Source organism: Anopheles moucheti, chromosome 3, assembly GCF_943734755.1.
Source record: "Anopheles moucheti chromosome 3, idAnoMoucSN_F20_07, whole genome shotgun sequence".
NCBI lineage: Eukaryota > Metazoa > Arthropoda > Insecta > Diptera > Culicidae > Anopheles > Anopheles moucheti.
Genome location: NC_069141.1, coordinates 50,496,447 through 50,513,364, shown reverse-complemented (window position 1 = coordinate 50,513,364; position 16,918 = coordinate 50,496,447). Strand labels below are relative to the sequence as shown.

Here is a 16,918-nt window from a genome sequence, read left to right as displayed (position 1 = left end):
ACAGATTTGTCTTTTCCCCGGAGCAAGGAATGGGTGACGTACCGTGCTGCTGCTTGTCCAGTCTTACTATTATTGCAGTCAAAGCCCACCAATCTATCTCGTTCTCGTCTCAGGAGACCGGAGTTTTAGTGAAATAAATAATAAATAATCTGCCAGCCTGTCAGTCAGTCAGTTCGTTCGTTTGAGGGCATTTATAAGACTCGTTTACGGGTCGCTGCGCGATCTCACCCTATATCGCTAGAGCATCCGATAAGCGGGACCTTCCGTCTTACAGATCCGGCGATGGTCGTTTTCGCACGTATTTGGCAAAGTAGTCCGGTCGCCAGCATTTGCATGAGCCGGGAATGAGGAACCAGTCGTAGTACAGCCGCACCTGGAAGCATCCGATCTCATCGTGACCATCGCAGTGCTGGTTTGCTTTGGCCGTGGTGGCGGCCGCAGTTGGCGCCTGTTGCTGTTGCTGTGGGCTTCCGTTGAGGCCACTTTCGTACACGTTGTCCGTCGGCAGTCCGGCACGCTTTTGCAGATACTGCTGGTATGCCTGGAAGTCCTGAATCGATGGAGCCGTTGTGGTGGTCGTCGTCGGTGCCGTGGACTGTTCTTCCGCGTTCGGGTAGAATATTTCCGCCACCAGCAAACTGACCCAACGTGGCGAGGAAAGACATCCACCGTCGAGGTAGTGACAACGGGCTTGTAAACAGCGCGTTACTTCTACCGTCTGCGTGAAGTATCCCTCGTAGGGAATTTGCACTACGTAGCGCCACGATCCTTGATAGTTTTTAGCAAACACTGGCGTTGCGTACTCGACCTTGGCCGGGCAAGGCGTAGGAGGTCCCTCGTAACGAGGTGGCGGTGGATAGGCGGCTGCCTCTTCACGCCTCTCCGCTACCAGTTTGCTGCTGATCGGTTCTCCTTGGATGGCACGGTACAAAGCACAGAACACACCACCACCATCGCAGAACTTTCGCGGCGCCCGGGCGTCCTCCTCCGTGCGACGTTCCTCCTCCATGCGCATGGATTTCCCCATGCGGCGACCAATGCTAAAATACAAACATTCCGATGTAGAAAAAGGGGAACCGGCGATCTGTGCGCAGCACACGATCAATCTTACCCATTATCATCGAACTGATCCACGGGTTCATCGGGAATGATTTGCGTTACCTTCGGTAGCGTATCATCTGCCTTGAGCACGGGCAATGTCTTGGACAGGAACTTGAGCGTTTGGTTACGGATTAACTCGCTGAAGTGAAACAAGAATCAGAAAATTCAACTGATTTGGTTCAACGAAACACAATTTCACAAAACACTTACAACGGGTATGGTTCGCCTAGTACATTTTGCTTCATTGGATTGCGTGGAATCTTTCCTTTGTTCAAATCGCCGCACAAATTGTTTGCGGATACGTAGGGTTTTGGGTTGGTCGCTTCCTTACACTCAATGTTGATGTGCGTGTACGGTGGCGAACGAACCTTTGGCGGAACAGCAGAGGGCGATTCTATGAACGCATAGTAGCTGCGAATCGGACCGAAATGGAAACAGAACGAATTAAAAACCTTGTCCATCTGTGCACTGCCGTTTAACTTACCCCTCTGGAGGCTCTTCCGAGTCCAACAGTTCATCGCCCCTGATCAGTACTTGACATCCAAACAGTAGCTGTGAGAAAACAAAAACGAATTGTTAGTATACTGAGCAAGCTTCCTCGCGTTCAATGCTTAGATTTCTATTTCGAAAAGTACATTAGAAAACAATCTTACACACTGATGTGTCTTATCATTTGCAACGATCGCAGCATCGCAGACTGGTTGGCCAGATTTTTATCCACTTTCCAGCGCATACACAACATCAGGGGGAAAAAAGGGAAATTCACTCCTTTTATCGTTAATGCACGGGATACGCTGCTAAACGTAAGAGTGAATTAAAGGCTTACAATGAAACTCTCTGTTTCAGTGCCCTAATTAGCTTGGCGCATAATATTGCAAGCGGTGGTGGTGGTGGTGGCTTCGGCAGTGGCAATCGCTATCGCCAAGATGCCGGCAAATTAGTTCAACGATCATCTGCCGTCCGTCATCAGCAGCATCCGTTGCTGCAGCTTAAGATGACGTGGTGATGATAGGTGCCCAATCAAGCCGGTTTGTAATTGAGAGCTCGAGTCAGCAGTTGCAAATGATTTCCCCCGCTGTACACTTCTCACCTTGCGCAAGGGGGGTCTTTTTTTTCTTTCTTTCTCCAAACCAAACATTCCCCAGAATTTCGCGCATTCGAAAATCAATACCATTTCACGCCTTTGTAACTTCCTCGACGTTTCACAGTGATAATTCCGAACGGCGAACGGCGAGCAGGATGGGAAACGTTTGCTGCAGCAGCACAACCACTTTCTACGGCCATTCTGCTGTTCGAGGGTGAAATTTGTGTATCTCTTATCGATTTGTGGCTCGTTTGCTTAATTTTACCGTACCACAGCAAAAACGCCGAAGCAAAGAAAACAGCAGAAAAGCGATCTTATGATTCAGAAACCGCTCAAGTTTCGCATGCACTTCACTTTCAGTTCCGAAATCTAGAGGCCGCGGAACGAATTTCCCAAATGTGAAACAGAAAACCACAGCCCGGGCACTGGTGACTGAGTGTCAAAACTGGCCTTGGGACTGATGCTGTTAAGTATTGAATTGTTTTGTGTGAAAATGGAACATATGCAAATGGTGGGACACCCGATGCCGTTATAGTACAAAATACGACCGCGGTTATCGCGTCGCGCGTCACATTTGCTTGCAAAAGCTTGTGACTTATTCATTCGAATGCCGTTACAAATGTCCATTTGTAGCCCATCAATTCATGTAGATATTTTTCATCATGTCCTAATTTAATACCAAACGAGTCGGCAGAGAGAGAGAGAGACAGAGAGTGAAATGCAAATGCCGGAAGTGGTTCCACCACTGCCTTCATATAGATTACATTTTCCTTTTCAATCGAGTTCTATCTGCCACTTTTTGCCGGCTTATTTCTCCTCGAGTAAAGTACTTCTGGGTTCGATGATAGGCTAATTGCAAGGCACGATTTGCGACACAAACAAAACCTGATTCAATGAAGGGTGAACCTCTTCGGAAGCCGTTTCCGCTGGTTGCAAGTATCGGCCAATACAATTACCGGTTGCGTTTGCCACATTCAGAAGCTATAACGCGCCAATGGGTGGAAAAACTCTTAGTATATCAACCCCGATTTCTTTGGCCTATTTTGAAGCCGGGAGCATGGACGCGGACCGGGATCGAGTAATAGGCAGAAAAGATCACCCTGAAAAGGCCACTTCTGATGCTAATCTTATGGTCAACCAGGTGCTTCCAGACTCTCCCCCAGCAGTGGCTCGACACTCATCACTGTACCGATCCGACACACGTGCGATTTGCGCCTTTTTCAGTACTTTCCATACGATCCATGATAAATACTCACACACATGTGTTTGGTAATCCAAACCTGCACACTACCTTAAAGCACGGGAATGTATCGGAATGTGTACGTGAGTAATGGCGTTGTTCCATTTTTAAGTCCATCCATTTCTTCCGACCCGTTTTGCCCGAGCGAGAGACCGTTTTGTACGACGGATGTGCTTTATTTGGGGAAGGCAACTACACGAAATGGGCACAGAACCCCGGTGCACTTCTACTGTTTCTTCTCCTGCATGGAGCCCTCTTCTTGGAGCTCAGCTGTTTATTTACATATTCCGAAGTGGTAAGTGTACCTGTAGGAAGTACCTGCTCGATAAACACAAACAAAACGATTGTTTAACTCTCTCCGTGTGTTTTGAATGTATTCAACTTTAACGCACTTGATTGTAAGATTTAGCACGAGTCTAAACACTTAGAATGCTTTCTACTGGCGTTGAAATTCCGCAAACAAAGGGAAGCAACTTGAAAGATCACAATTATAAATTGATAGAGCTGATCAACTTGAAGGCGATAGACTTCAGTTGATGGACACACCAGTGTAGATATTTAAATCGCCATCGAAAAAAGCACCAAAAACTGTACATTTGCTATCTAGCGCTCGAAACAAAAGACTTCAATGCTTTTCTTCCTCAAACCGCAAGGCACAAAGCAGGCGACGAACCTAACCGAGCCCGTTTTCTCTAGTTGATTCGTTTCGTCATGGTTTTTCATTAAATTCTCATCCTCCGAAATACACTCATCATTATCTAGGTCTGTCTCTTTTCCTTCGTTTTCTGTTATTTCCGAATGCGTTGTATGTAATTTTTCCCGATGCTCGAAAACATCGATTCGACATACGAAACGGTTTTTTCGGCTCGAAAAGCACCGTTTTCGCTTTGGTTTCGGTTCAAAGGTTGATTATCTATTAACGAACCGATTAGAATGTTGTTTCCGTGCTAACGATGCGCCACCAGTGCTCTAGTGTCTGGTGTCCGCATCGTGTGATTTTTTCAGTGGGAAGGTACGATGATGATCGTTCGGAAAGAAGTCCACACATTACACAGGGCGCGATCGACTTTTGTTCATTACTGGGTCGAACCTGTATGTAAACCGGACCCCGTTGTTTACCGCAGCATGCGTGTACGGGAGGAGACGGCGTGCGGAAATATGCACTCCATACGTTGAGGAAAGGTTCATCAATTAAAGCGAATAGCAAAGCGAAAAAAACAGCCACAAACACTCACACCTCATCATTCACACAGGCACACACGCAAAACCCGAAGCTAACAGTTCTTCGGGCAAAAGGCTGACCTACAAACACATTTCAGACCTGCATAAGACCTCTGTGCATACTGTGCGGAACGATACACCCCGAACCGGAACGCCATATACTGCCATCGATGATTGCGAGAATGTGGCAATCCTAATACGGAGTGGCCTGAAGAGATGTCGTAGAACTGTTATCATGTGTTATAAAGGCTTGAGGACGAACTTGGGGCTAGTGATGAAGTTCGTACACACTTGACATATCGTTCATGACCGATACCGCGAAATACCGTTGATGATCGCGGTAGAAAATAAACTTTATGCCCATTCATCTTTCCCTGCGCAACAGCATTCAACCCAAAGCTACAGCAATCTAGAGCAGTGTGATACTACCGTCCAAGGGGTGAAAAATTATCCGCAAAAAGAAATTAATTCGAAAATCACCATGATGACGCACACTCGGTTGAAAACCTTGGGCTTACAATGGCTACACGCTTTTTCGTTCGTTGGTCATATTCGCACCGTTCTCAAGAATCAGTGCCACCAGGCAGATACACAACTTTCTCTTGCAGGTCCCCGAAACCGAAATGGGACACCAATACGAAACCTCGACAATACGACAAAACGACGAGGTACGAACGAACGGAATCGACGCAAGGGGGTTGAAAAATCCCATGGAAATAAATCCCATTCGTACGTACGGTGCGTTTGGTTCGTTCGGTTCCCGGATTGGGTCGCAGGCCGCGGAAAGTAGAACACTATTTGCATAATTATTAGGCACACTCGGAACTGCCGGTGAAAATCTCTCACACCCGCCGCGTTTGTAGGAAGATTTCCTGGGAAGTCCTCGCTTGTGTGAGTGTGCCGTGGTTGGAATACTTGCGGTTGCAACCTGTTGCAACAGCAAAACTGACAGCAACGGGAAACACATGCTTCGATTGTTACTTTGAATTTTAGCAGCAGCTTTTCTAGAACCTTGATCACTCCAATGATCGTGGACAAAACGCTCAGTATGTTTATTCCTATTACATTAACAATACAAAGCATACATTCTTTGTTAAACTGCGTGCAATATTGTGCACCTTCAATAGTCATTAAACCATCACACAGTATATCAGTAAATGCTTACCAAAAACACTAGGTACTTCATCGTTTGCAGTGGTTGCTAGGTTACGATCAGTTAGCCACCAAACCTGATAATCTCTTTCCTTACAACAGCTTAGGCACAGTCAATTGATTAGAACTTTCTCTTAGCTCAGTCTAGTATCACTCCACTTCTCAATGGAACTTGCCGGGAACTGTTTTGCTTTGCTCTGTTATTTCGATAGTTCTCCAACCGAACGACGAACACGTTCACGACCTATTCAACCGGAAGTGAATACTTTGTACTCGGGGAGGAGCACAACACCACAACACTAGCGTTCTTCTTTATGTACCGTCTGCACTGGTCGAGGTCTACTATAGTACTGGCGCATCCAGCATTGGTAGATTTGCGCCAAACTCTGTCAGCGAACGGATAGGAAAGCCAAGCCACTCCACGTCCCGATTTCTTTCCCCTTCGCCGAGAGCTGTGGCGGGCAGTGCAGGAGAAAGAAAGCTAGCAAGCATACCGACGAATGTGGCCGGGTAAGACCGACCAGACCGAACGAATCACGGATGTTGGGGCGAGGTGAGGTAAAGAAGTTCGGTTCTTCTTTCCCGTTCCCTTCGCAGCACCCCTACACGGTGCAGGCGAGTGTGTAACGAAGCAAGTTTTCTGCTCCGAACGCTTATTCTTTTTACGTTCTTTTCCCTCCTCCCCCAGGTGGATTTTCTTTCCAACCCTTTTGTAGGAATCTGCTATTCTTTCTCTCTCACACACACCTTCCCTGTCCCGGGGGGGAAGTTGATTTCGTGGCAGAAGCGCTACTTTCATACCCCCATCTCGATGAACATTGACGCTGTGTTTGACTGTTATACAACACGATCAGGTTCTTCCGGCAATGGAGAAAGCAAGCACAGAGGTAAGAATACATCTCAGCATCATACCTGAGCAGAGAAGAACTGGATGGGGAACAGTTGCCCACATTGCTGCTGCTTTCACCCAGAGCCTTTGCTTCGGAGATACGAATGGCAGGTTTGGAGGGTAGTGGTACGCTGCAAGTGTACGAGAGGACCTTGACAGGTTTAATGCTTCAGGTGAGCAGCTTCGCTGAGGCCCCTTTCTAAGTCTTCGATTCTCATCACCATATAATGATTTAGTGTCAAGTTTTCTACTTGTTAAGCATCGTTCCCTTCCCGATTCCGACGCCCTTGAAATTGATACCGTGCCATAGTGTTGGTATTGAATGTATTATTCAACAAGAGTTTGCCCACAATACAGTGGCTGAAATGCAGTACGGCAAAATGGTTTTGCAAATAACAAGATAATATAAATTGTAGAGCAATATTTCAAACGAAGATCAGCGCTACGCTCATTTAATGCATTACAAAAAAAAAACTTTTTATCGCAGTGTAAAACCAAACAGCACCACTAATAGCTCATGATAAACTGATCCTTTACCCATATTTCAAACATTCAACCGGAACGAAATGCGGAATGATGGTAGCGATAAACACACACACATTTAACGTCATGTTCGGACGTGCGCTAAACGCAAACGGGGAAACGGCTATTTTATAGTGATAGTACATCAGCAAATGGCCCCGAAACACCAGAATAAGATATTCTTTCTTCTGCTTTATGTTCGCAAATGGATTAGTTTGTTTTTCTAATTATCACCGACTTCTTGTGGGGGGGGATGTAGACTACCGCTAACACGAAATAAGAGTATACGCACCCAGTCTTTTGTTGTTTCTTTACTGTCTACCCGATGGGAAGCTTCGTCCGTCCCGGTGTACTTAGAGCGTGTCGAATTGCGGCCCAGGGTTGAAATGATACTTTACAGTTATATTCCGCTGCGAACACCGACCGTTATCGATGCATCTTAAGCAAAGTCGCGTGTAGTAGTACTACTACTGCTGTTACTACTGTTGCTGCCAAGCGATGGGCGCCTTTTTTCCCGCTAGGAGTTTGGTTTTGCTGTGGAGCATAAATTTGTGCAACCGTCGAGTCGAGATGATTCAACCGACACGTTCCGTGTGTGAACAAGGATTAACCTGTCGTCGATAGTACAGTTTGATTGCTTCATTAAGGGCATCGTTTGATTAGACACACACACACACACGATTCAAAACAGGTTCGATTAAACGGAATAGTGTCTGTGGTTTAATTTATCACATGGCAAAGAAATAGATGGCACGGTATTACTTACCTCTTAATGCGCTATCAATCATATGAAGATTCTGCTTGGTCGCTAATTGGAAGTAAAATATACCTACAGTTTGCACGCATCATTAAAAAGCAAGGGAAATATGCTGCCCTAGAGTAACACGCAAACAGAGTAGTCCGAGAACTGCAAAAGCAAGCATGAAAACGGTTCAAAAGAACGCAATGAGAGCATAACGCATCTTTCTGTTCTCACAGCGCTTCCTTCTTGGGCAAGGTGTGAGCTAATTGTAAGAAATTAAACCAACAACCATCGCACTCAGACCGTGGTGGTAAGAGCAATTGCCCCATTTAATCTGTTCGTTAGTTAATTCGCTTTAATTTCTAGATCATTTGTAGTGCATCTATTTTGTTCTTTCGTTGGAAATTTTTCTACCGCCAGGGGTTCGAAATCGTAATGCAAATAGCATGAATCTTACCGTCTAGCCCATCGAGAAATGTAGCAAAAATTGGGGGTAAGGGCACTATGTTTTCGTGTAGAAATCTTTGTAATTTGAAATATCTAAGCAATAAATTAGACCTTTGTATAACTTCATTTTTTCCGGTTACGTTATTTTCTTCGAATATTGTGCCAAAAATTTGTTTCCATTGTTGTTTTTTTATCAGTCTTCTTCGCACACTTTCCTGAAGAAAGGGTCAACTGTTCGCCAATGGTACTTTCGGGCAGTGGTGTTATTATTTAGTGGCACTATAACCTCAAAAGCCTAGGCTTCCTTAATTTCTGGCTTTCGTTGATTAAATTTGGTCATAGTTGGCGTACGCTGGATAAATACAGCATTTTTAAAACGACTGTTGCAATGTAATGTGGAGTAATATAATTTAATGAAATGTACTGGTGGAAGCCAGTAACTTTGTTTTCTTTTTTAGTAATCGCAAAACTATTTCCCTCTCTACCTGGTAAGGCGATTCAAATATTGAAAGATGTACAGGTGCCGATTTTGATGGCGAAAGTGCCTTTGCCAAACAGTTGACCCTTTCTTCAGTACAGTGTACCGCACTGATGCCTTATTGTCCGAAAATTCCACACCCATGTGTTGGTTTATAACGCAACCATCACGCTGTCCACAAATTTGGGTTAAAACATTCAACAACCAACTAACCCACATCGGAAGAGCAGCTAATGGAAGCAAGCATCAGGTCTGCCACCGAAAGGTATAGGGGCAACAACGAAAAAATCGTTCCTGTCTGTTAGTTGGTCTGCGATGCGTCTATTTCTAGAAACTCATCTACCTCCCCCCATTTTTGGGATATGCAGAATTTGCTTTCAAAACACTACCGTCCATCGATGATGGGCCCGTTACAATTTGGAGTGGTGGAAAAGATGCCCACGGCTGAGCATTTTAAATGCTTCAAGCGCTGCCAAACGCTGCAATGGATGAATTTTTGCCATCCTTACCCCGAAGGCACGAAGAAGATGACACTGATCTCTTTACGCGGCATCTTAAGACGCTCAATCCGGTCGGTCGCTGATATTTGCGCCCCGACTAGTTCCCACCAAAACAGTTACCTATTGAATGTATTTTCTTTCTGCCTGTCTTTATCTCAAGCACTTTCCCAGCGCAGTTTCCACGTTTCCCTATGTCGCATTTCATCAGAGTTCATTTCTCGTCTCTACCACCAGCTTATTTGTGTTTAGTACGCAAAACGAAATGTTCCCAAGGTTTTCTGTGCGTCGGTTACGGCCCGCGACAGGTCGGGTTGTAGAAAAGGGTTTAACCGTTCATCGGCATGCAGCGTGTAGCATGTATTCTTATTCTTTATGCAACAAAGCTGAATGCAACCTAAACAGCAGCATTGCTGAGCGGAATGTTTGTTGGAATTTGGTAAAACAAACATTATGTTAACAATTTTGTTCAAATTACATTTCATACCATTAACTTAACACTCTTCGAAGCACTGGTCGACGCAAACTTTCGAGTTAGATACACCAAACAACATTAGGGGGGAAAACATAAATTATGCCACACACTGCAAGTGCTGCAGAGTTTAAATCCATCCATCCGACCATCAGTGTTTCCAGACGATGGGTAGAACGCGTTTCATCCGTATTGCGTGTGGGATGGAACAAATCGGTCATTCGGTTGGCTGGAGAGTATCGATTCCGTTAGACCCACCCGTTTGCTGCGTGGTGCTGCGTTGCTGCGCAAAGATAACGCAAATGGCATGCTTCTATGGTATGCCTTTGTGTACCACTCGACTACTGCGCCGCTTCGAACGGAAGGGTAAGGTAGATAAACTTCTTGATCCAGTTTCACGTAATTCTGGTGGTGTTCTAGAATCGGTACAGGTTGAATGATGATGAAACCACCAATCCCATCCGAATGGTCAAGAATGCTTGTGAAAATAATGGTTCAGCATAGCCAAATAAGCGTGGCAATCGATTATGCAATAACGAAGATCATTGTTAAGTTCCATTACTCACCAAAATCAATTTCTGGTCAATATGGCCAACATAGTATGGGCTTGCGTTCCACAAGGGAATTGCGAAAGTTGAATAGTGTATTTTTATTTATTTTCACTAACAATTAATGGGTCTGGTACGACATGGACCTTGACCCTTGTATACTTAAATTAAGGTATAAGCTTAGTTTTGTCTATTGTCGAGGGCGTACGAATCTAAAATCCTAACCTTAAAACACTGAGTACTTATGTTGAAATAGAATAGGTCAAAATGTGTGTTAAACTGCGTACACATTATCACAAAAGGATCGTTGTACGATGCTACCGTTCTTCTATATTCATTGTGCAAAAAAGCTCTCAATCCTGTTAGCTCTGTCAATAATGCTCTCAATGTGCGTCCTGAAGGTAAGTTTGTCGTCTAATTCGACACCAAGGTCTTTTATGAGCGTTTTACGTTGCAACACGTTTCCTCGAAGATTATAATTGTATGTACGTGGTTTCTTTAGACGATGGAAGGACACTATACAACACTTATTTAATGATAATTCCATATTATTGTTCGAACACCACTCACAGAACGTGTCTAGAAGACTTTGCAGCTTATAGCAGTCATCGTTATTCCGTATTGTTGAAAATATTCTAACGTCGTCAGCATAAAATAAATATGAGCCGTCAGGCAGAACATAGCTTAGGTCATTAAGGTACAATGAAAACAATAGAGGACCAAGATTACTACCCTGTGGTACGCCTGATTTACTATGGATTACTGAGGAAATCGAGTGACACAGCTTAACTCTATACGTGCGTCCGCAAAGATACGACCTGAGTCAGGAGATAAGCGGAGATGTGAGACCTAATTGTTCAAGTTTAGCTAAGAGTAACCGGTGATTCACTTTATCAAAGGCCGCTTTAAGATCCGTATATACTGCATCGACTTGTAAACCGTCGTCCATTGCATGAGAGCAGTGCGACACGAATTCCGTCAGGTTTGTTGCGACCGACCTTCCAGGGGAAAAATCCATGCTGACGTTGAGTGATGAGCGAACCGCATCGATATAGCATCATGTTGTATACTATCATTTCGAGAACCTTAGCAGGAGCACATAGCGAAGTGATCCCACGGTAGTTTTCGACGCAGTTTCGAGATTTGTCCTTGTGGACCGGCGTTAGCCACGAAAACTTCCATGCATCGGGAAAAGTGACTGTCACTATTGAGAGAGAGAACAGCCGAGTCAGTGGTGGGACAAGGACGGAAGGCATAAATGTTAAGCAACGATTATTAAGGACGATTATCTCATCCTGGTTCTCTGGCCACATCCATGGACTAAAAAGATAATGACGTCCACCGAAAAGGGTTTATAAAAAATGTTATATTTTTAAAAAACATCTGCTCCAAAATTCATTCCGTTTCATACATCTGTATCAGATTTATCCAACAGTATTTGCAATCCTTTTCGAAAGTTACCTGCTATCCACTTGTGCTACGTATGAAAGACGCCATTTTCGTTAATCAATTTAGTGTCGTAACATCATCATGTTTGCATTAGTTTAACCTATTTCTTTTCTGGTGTAGATGCCGTTGCCAAGATCCTAAAACGATCACGCTGTAAACTCATTTCGCCGCATTTGGCGCTATGGTTCGCTATAAGTTAAATAATCCGACCGCAACACCCGCTTATACAGAACACACCAGAAAACGTAGCGTGGAACGTTCACAGCAAATAAAAGGGAAAGAATAAAAGAGATAATGGAAAGAAAGAGCATTAACCTCTAAACTTCTCCTTTGGGACCTGGAGAATCTTCAGGTCAGAATAGAAAGTTTTACATCGTGAGGATGGAAGCACGATTCTTTCATTCTCCTTCATTGTGATAATTTCATCTAGCTAAAGAAGCAGCACGGTTAATGGGGTGAAGGACGATCATCTTAGATCATCGTTGCTCAAATAGTATGCGTCAAACTTTTATAAAATTCTCACATTATGCTAGTAATAAACGTTAATAAAAACAAGAGATGAATTATGACATTAGTACATCAGTACATCAAATCAAAATGTAGGTAATGGTAACACCGACAAAGGATTATTAAAATCCAATTACTACACGTAATCAACAGTTAATCCAATGAAAAAAATTAAAATAAAATATTGATAAAGTAACTAACATCCATTGGATAAACGATGGATTTGTAAGAGTGATTCATCTTGTTGGTTTATTCTACATTTCTTCTACAGCAGTTTATCATTCTTGCGCTTAGCAGCAGCTTTCTCAGAGTGAAATCTTCCTTCGAAAATTGAGAAACCGGTTCTGACCAATCAGCAGCTAATGTAACGTCATAACGTACGACTTTCGTCCCGGAATCTTCCCCTTTCTGTTGATGTATTTTGGAAGTATGTCTAGAAGAAAATTAATTAATATTCATCCACAACACTCTGCATGGCAGCAGAAAGTTGCTGCAACATTCAGTCGAAGGTGTGACGTTCCCAAGCATACATGGTGTCTTTGGCAGAATTGGTGTAAAGTACGTTGAAAAATGACTTGTACGCACATAAACTGCGAACAAATATATCATACTTCTCCCCAAATAGATTTGAATTTAATTGAACTTTAATCAAACGATTTATTTGACCTCAGCAGTAAGATGAAAACTTCCTCCAATATACGATGTTTTTGTGTGTTTGTTGTAAAAACTTTTTGGGGTTACTCACGAACGTTGTTTTGTTAAATCAATTTAGATATATTACCGTGCTCGCGAACTAGTAACTTCATTGAACTAATTGCTAGGTTGTAAAATAAACAGATGAAAATTTTAACTTGTTGGATTAATTTTACTTAATAAATTTATTTCACTCAGCTGCATCAATATTATCAAAATTATTCCAGCAGGAAGTTAAAGGATGTGTTATATTCAAATGTATGTTTGGCTTTACATTGTCACACGTTCCTTCACTTACAACAGGAGCAAAATATTCATTGACGCAAAGGGCAACTGAAAAATTATGTAGTGAACGATTTGTATACGGCTTCTATTGATACACATTAGATTTAAGGGGATATATGCACTCAGAAGCTAAAAAACAATCGTTTAAGGAATTTTAAAAACAAAAACTATCTCAAATATTGGATGGTTGTATTTGAACGTATAAACCACCGGAATCTAAATATTGAAAAATACTTTGAATGAAAATATTTCTCATTTACAGGTTATTAAATAAGTTCGTACCCTTATGATAACATTTATTAATAACAGCTGCCAGTATGAATTGCAAAAAGAAATAGACAATTTGTTTAACATTTGTGTTTTTGTTAAGCTATAGGCACGTTCATATCATTTCGTTTGGAATAATCTGAACCTTTCATTTTTTTTACGAACTTCAAACTTTTTCACGAATGTGCTGCACACAGGAACTGTACATGCATTTCGTCCGGGTTTGGAGAATCAGGATTTTGATATTCAGGAATAATGCTACTAAGCCCTATCGGACGACCATACTGCCTAGAACCTTAGCTAACGCCATGATACTTTCTAAATGTTAGCTTTCATTTAGTTATTAAATGTCACTACGTGTTGGCCTTAAAGTAATTTAACTTGCTTCTTTGGATGAGATTTGCATAAAACAATTTTTACACAGCGTCGGCAATAAAAGCGGTAAAATGCACATGAAACAGCGGTTCAAAAACAACGGAACTAGCGGGTTCGGTTTATTCAAAAAGCCAGACATTATTACAAAATAGTATTCAGCGGATATCGGGTTATGAATGTAAAATAAATGGACGCCCCTTAAATCATACCGATTGGAAATATTCACCATTAGGATCACCGAGCATAGGATAGGATCAGGATGGATATTTAGGTAGGATTTTAGTAACCGCCATTCATTAATTTAGGTCCATGCACGTATCAGGGAGCATAATTAAATAACAAATCATAAAAAAAACTGGATTCCTATGGAAAAGGACAGGAGAAAGAATGAAGGAGAATGTAAGGATTGAATTAGAATTAAGGAAAAATTAATAGATAAGAACCAATTTCGTACATTATAAACCCGATTCAATCCATTGTTCACACGAGGAAGTTATCTTTCATTTTGAAGCGCTTTCCTCGCACACAGCACAATCAAAGAAGGCCGTTTAGTGTCAAAGCTTTGTACTGTGTATTGTCTGTCCTACGTTGGAATGTACGTCTTGTGGATTCCAACTCAACAATATATTATTGACCAGGACTTTTTTGCATAATTTGACGATTATTTATTTCATTGTGAGCATTCTTTAACAGATTACGTTCCCGTTCCATGATGTTATTTTCAGTGTAAATATGTAATTGTTGTTATGTAATCTTCAACAGCTGCATAACATTTTTAAAATAAATGAAATATCAATATCAACACAACATAAGTACAAGGCACATACCTGAATAATACTAGAGAATTTATATTTGAACAATTTGAAAGAGCAAATGAATAACTTGAATAATGGTACTAGTTACGAAGAGTAAAATTACAGCTATAAGATTACTAACGCAAAAAAAATACAAATGTCTATAATCGTATACGCAGTAAGTATCAACACAGAGATTACAAAGAAGTCAAGATTATGCTTGATCGAAATATTCTTACCTTAATTTGCAATACGCTCACTGAGTCGATATGTCATCAATTTTTCAATTGGAAGTACATTTTTATTTATATCGGTTTTAAGATGTACAAAAATTGATAAATACCAGTTGGAATGAAGACACCTGATTTAATAATGCATTGATTCTTTTTCTCAAAATTACATTACAGTTACGTATTTTCCCGAGTTACCCGGAGTAATGCATTCCAGATAAATTCGCGCAACTCGAATTTTCTTTATCCTTATATCGTTAGTGTATTAGCATTCAGGGGTTGATTTCTTCTTTTCGCGTTACGAAGCGCATTGATCATTGGTATTATGTTGTTTATTTCGACAATTAAAGTAAAATTTTATCCAAAGTTTTCTTTACAATATTAAAATGTAACGTGTTTACACCAAAATTACACGAACTGTCAAAATTTAATGATTCGCATATCTCGAATTCGCGTAACTCGGGAAATGACTCTACCTATGCCAATGATTTTTTTGATTTTTGACTTCAATTCGAGGAGTTTGACTGTCTCCAGTCCTCAATGACTGTCTCCAGTCCGAGGTTTCTCTCCTGTTGCTCGGTTTGTATTATGTTTTTATAATCAGGGTATAATAGGATATGCATTGGATTATAAAAGAAGGTTCACAAAATTTCCACCTACGAATGGACCTCTACTAAAGGTGGTCCCCGAAAGTATAAGCACGATTTAAAAGTTAGATAAAAAAAACCTGCTCCCGAAACTTAATGTTTATTTGATAAATTGAATTGGTGGAGTGTTCTGTATTATTTCAAAAAAAAAAAAAAATTTAATTGTATGCCAATGATCACACTTTTGATCTGACGCCTCCCATCAGGCTCAGCACAGACTTGTCCCGAACGATTTTCGACCTTTTCTTCCAGTCTTTTTGAAAACTATCGATGTTCTCAGCAGCTTTAAAATGCTTTCTCAGTTGTGCCTCGGTTTAAGCCCAAAATAACTCAATCGGTCTGGCTTTAGGGTAGTTCGGGGGATTCATTTCCTTCGGTACGTACCGTACCTCATGTTCTTCATACCATGCGATCGTGTCTTTGGCATAGTGGACAGAGGCCAAATCTGGCCAAAACAACACTGGACCAGTATGTTTTCGTATCATGAGCAGTAAACGTCGATTCAAACACTCCCGAATGTCGGGATCGGTCCTCATCGTCTCCGTTGTCACAAACGGTTCGGACATCATTCCGCTTTCGCAAATGGTTTGCCACACCATCGCCTTTTTTCCGAATTTTTCGGGAAAAATAGATTTAACGGCTTCTTCGACGTCCTGGCTTCCAGGCACGGTGTAAAATTGACCACCTGGAAGTGTTTTGTAGTCAAAATTTACGTACGACTCATCGTCCATCACGATGCATGAGAATTGGCGACACAGCAGCTTGTCGTACAGCTTCCGAGCCCGATATTTACGCATGCGGCCTGTTTTGTACTCCGTTTCGGTTTCTTTGGTTTTTTATACGTTTTTAAATTCAATCTTGCCTTGGCACGTTGGATGTTACTTTTTGATATGCCCAGTTTTTGAGCCACATCGCGAATGGAACTTTCCTTTCTTTGCTTGAACGATTTTGCTATGTCCCGGTCCAACCACTGATCGACAGGACCAGAATTTCAGCCACTTTTCGGCGTATTCTCGAAGCTGGACTCCTCCCGAAACTTTTGGATGGCGGTTCGTACGGATCCGATACTTACACCTTCCGATTTCGCTAATTGACTTAGCGAAATGTTAGGTGTCAAGCACCATTTGTGCAGAATGCTTTTGCGCTTTTCGACGGAAATGCCTCGCATTTCAACAGATGCTATTGAATGAAATAGTTTTAATGCACTAGCTAGTAGCTCGGAATGTAAACAATCAAGCATATCAAGAATCAGTTGTTTTACGCCATCCGTTTACTAGA

The 16,918-nt window shown here is 42.1% G+C and overlaps 1 protein-coding gene across 1 annotated transcript; it reads right to left on the bottom strand.

The window, feature by feature from the left end:
* Positions 1-268: 268 nt before the first annotated feature.
* LOC128304686 (uncharacterized) lies at positions 269-5,832 on the bottom strand. Its single transcript, XM_053041894.1, has 5 exons — positions 5,812-5,832; positions 1,586-1,653; positions 1,312-1,512; positions 1,112-1,240; positions 269-1,040 (listed from the first exon to the last, which is right to left on the bottom strand). Exons 1-5 carry the CDS (start codon positions 5,830-5,832, stop codon positions 269-271), a joined length of 1,191 nt encoding a protein of 396 aa, XP_052897854.1.
* Between the last annotated feature and the right edge of the window lie 11,086 nt (positions 5,833-16,918).

What these genes read in the sequence shown, in the direction of transcription:
- LOC128304686 (XM_053041894.1), bottom strand. Translation starts at nt 5,832, where the DNA reads ATGAAGTACCTAGTGTTTTTG. An exon ending in TCGGAAGAGCCTCCAGAGGG is followed by an intron (nt 1,513 to 1,585) that starts GTAAGTTAAACG and finishes TCCGATTCGCAG; the next exon opens with CTACTATGCGTTCATAGAAT. An exon ending in GATCAGTTCGATGATAATGG is followed by an intron (nt 1,041 to 1,111) that starts GTAAGATTGATC and finishes TTTGTATTTTAG; the next exon opens with CATTGGTCGCCGCATGGGGA.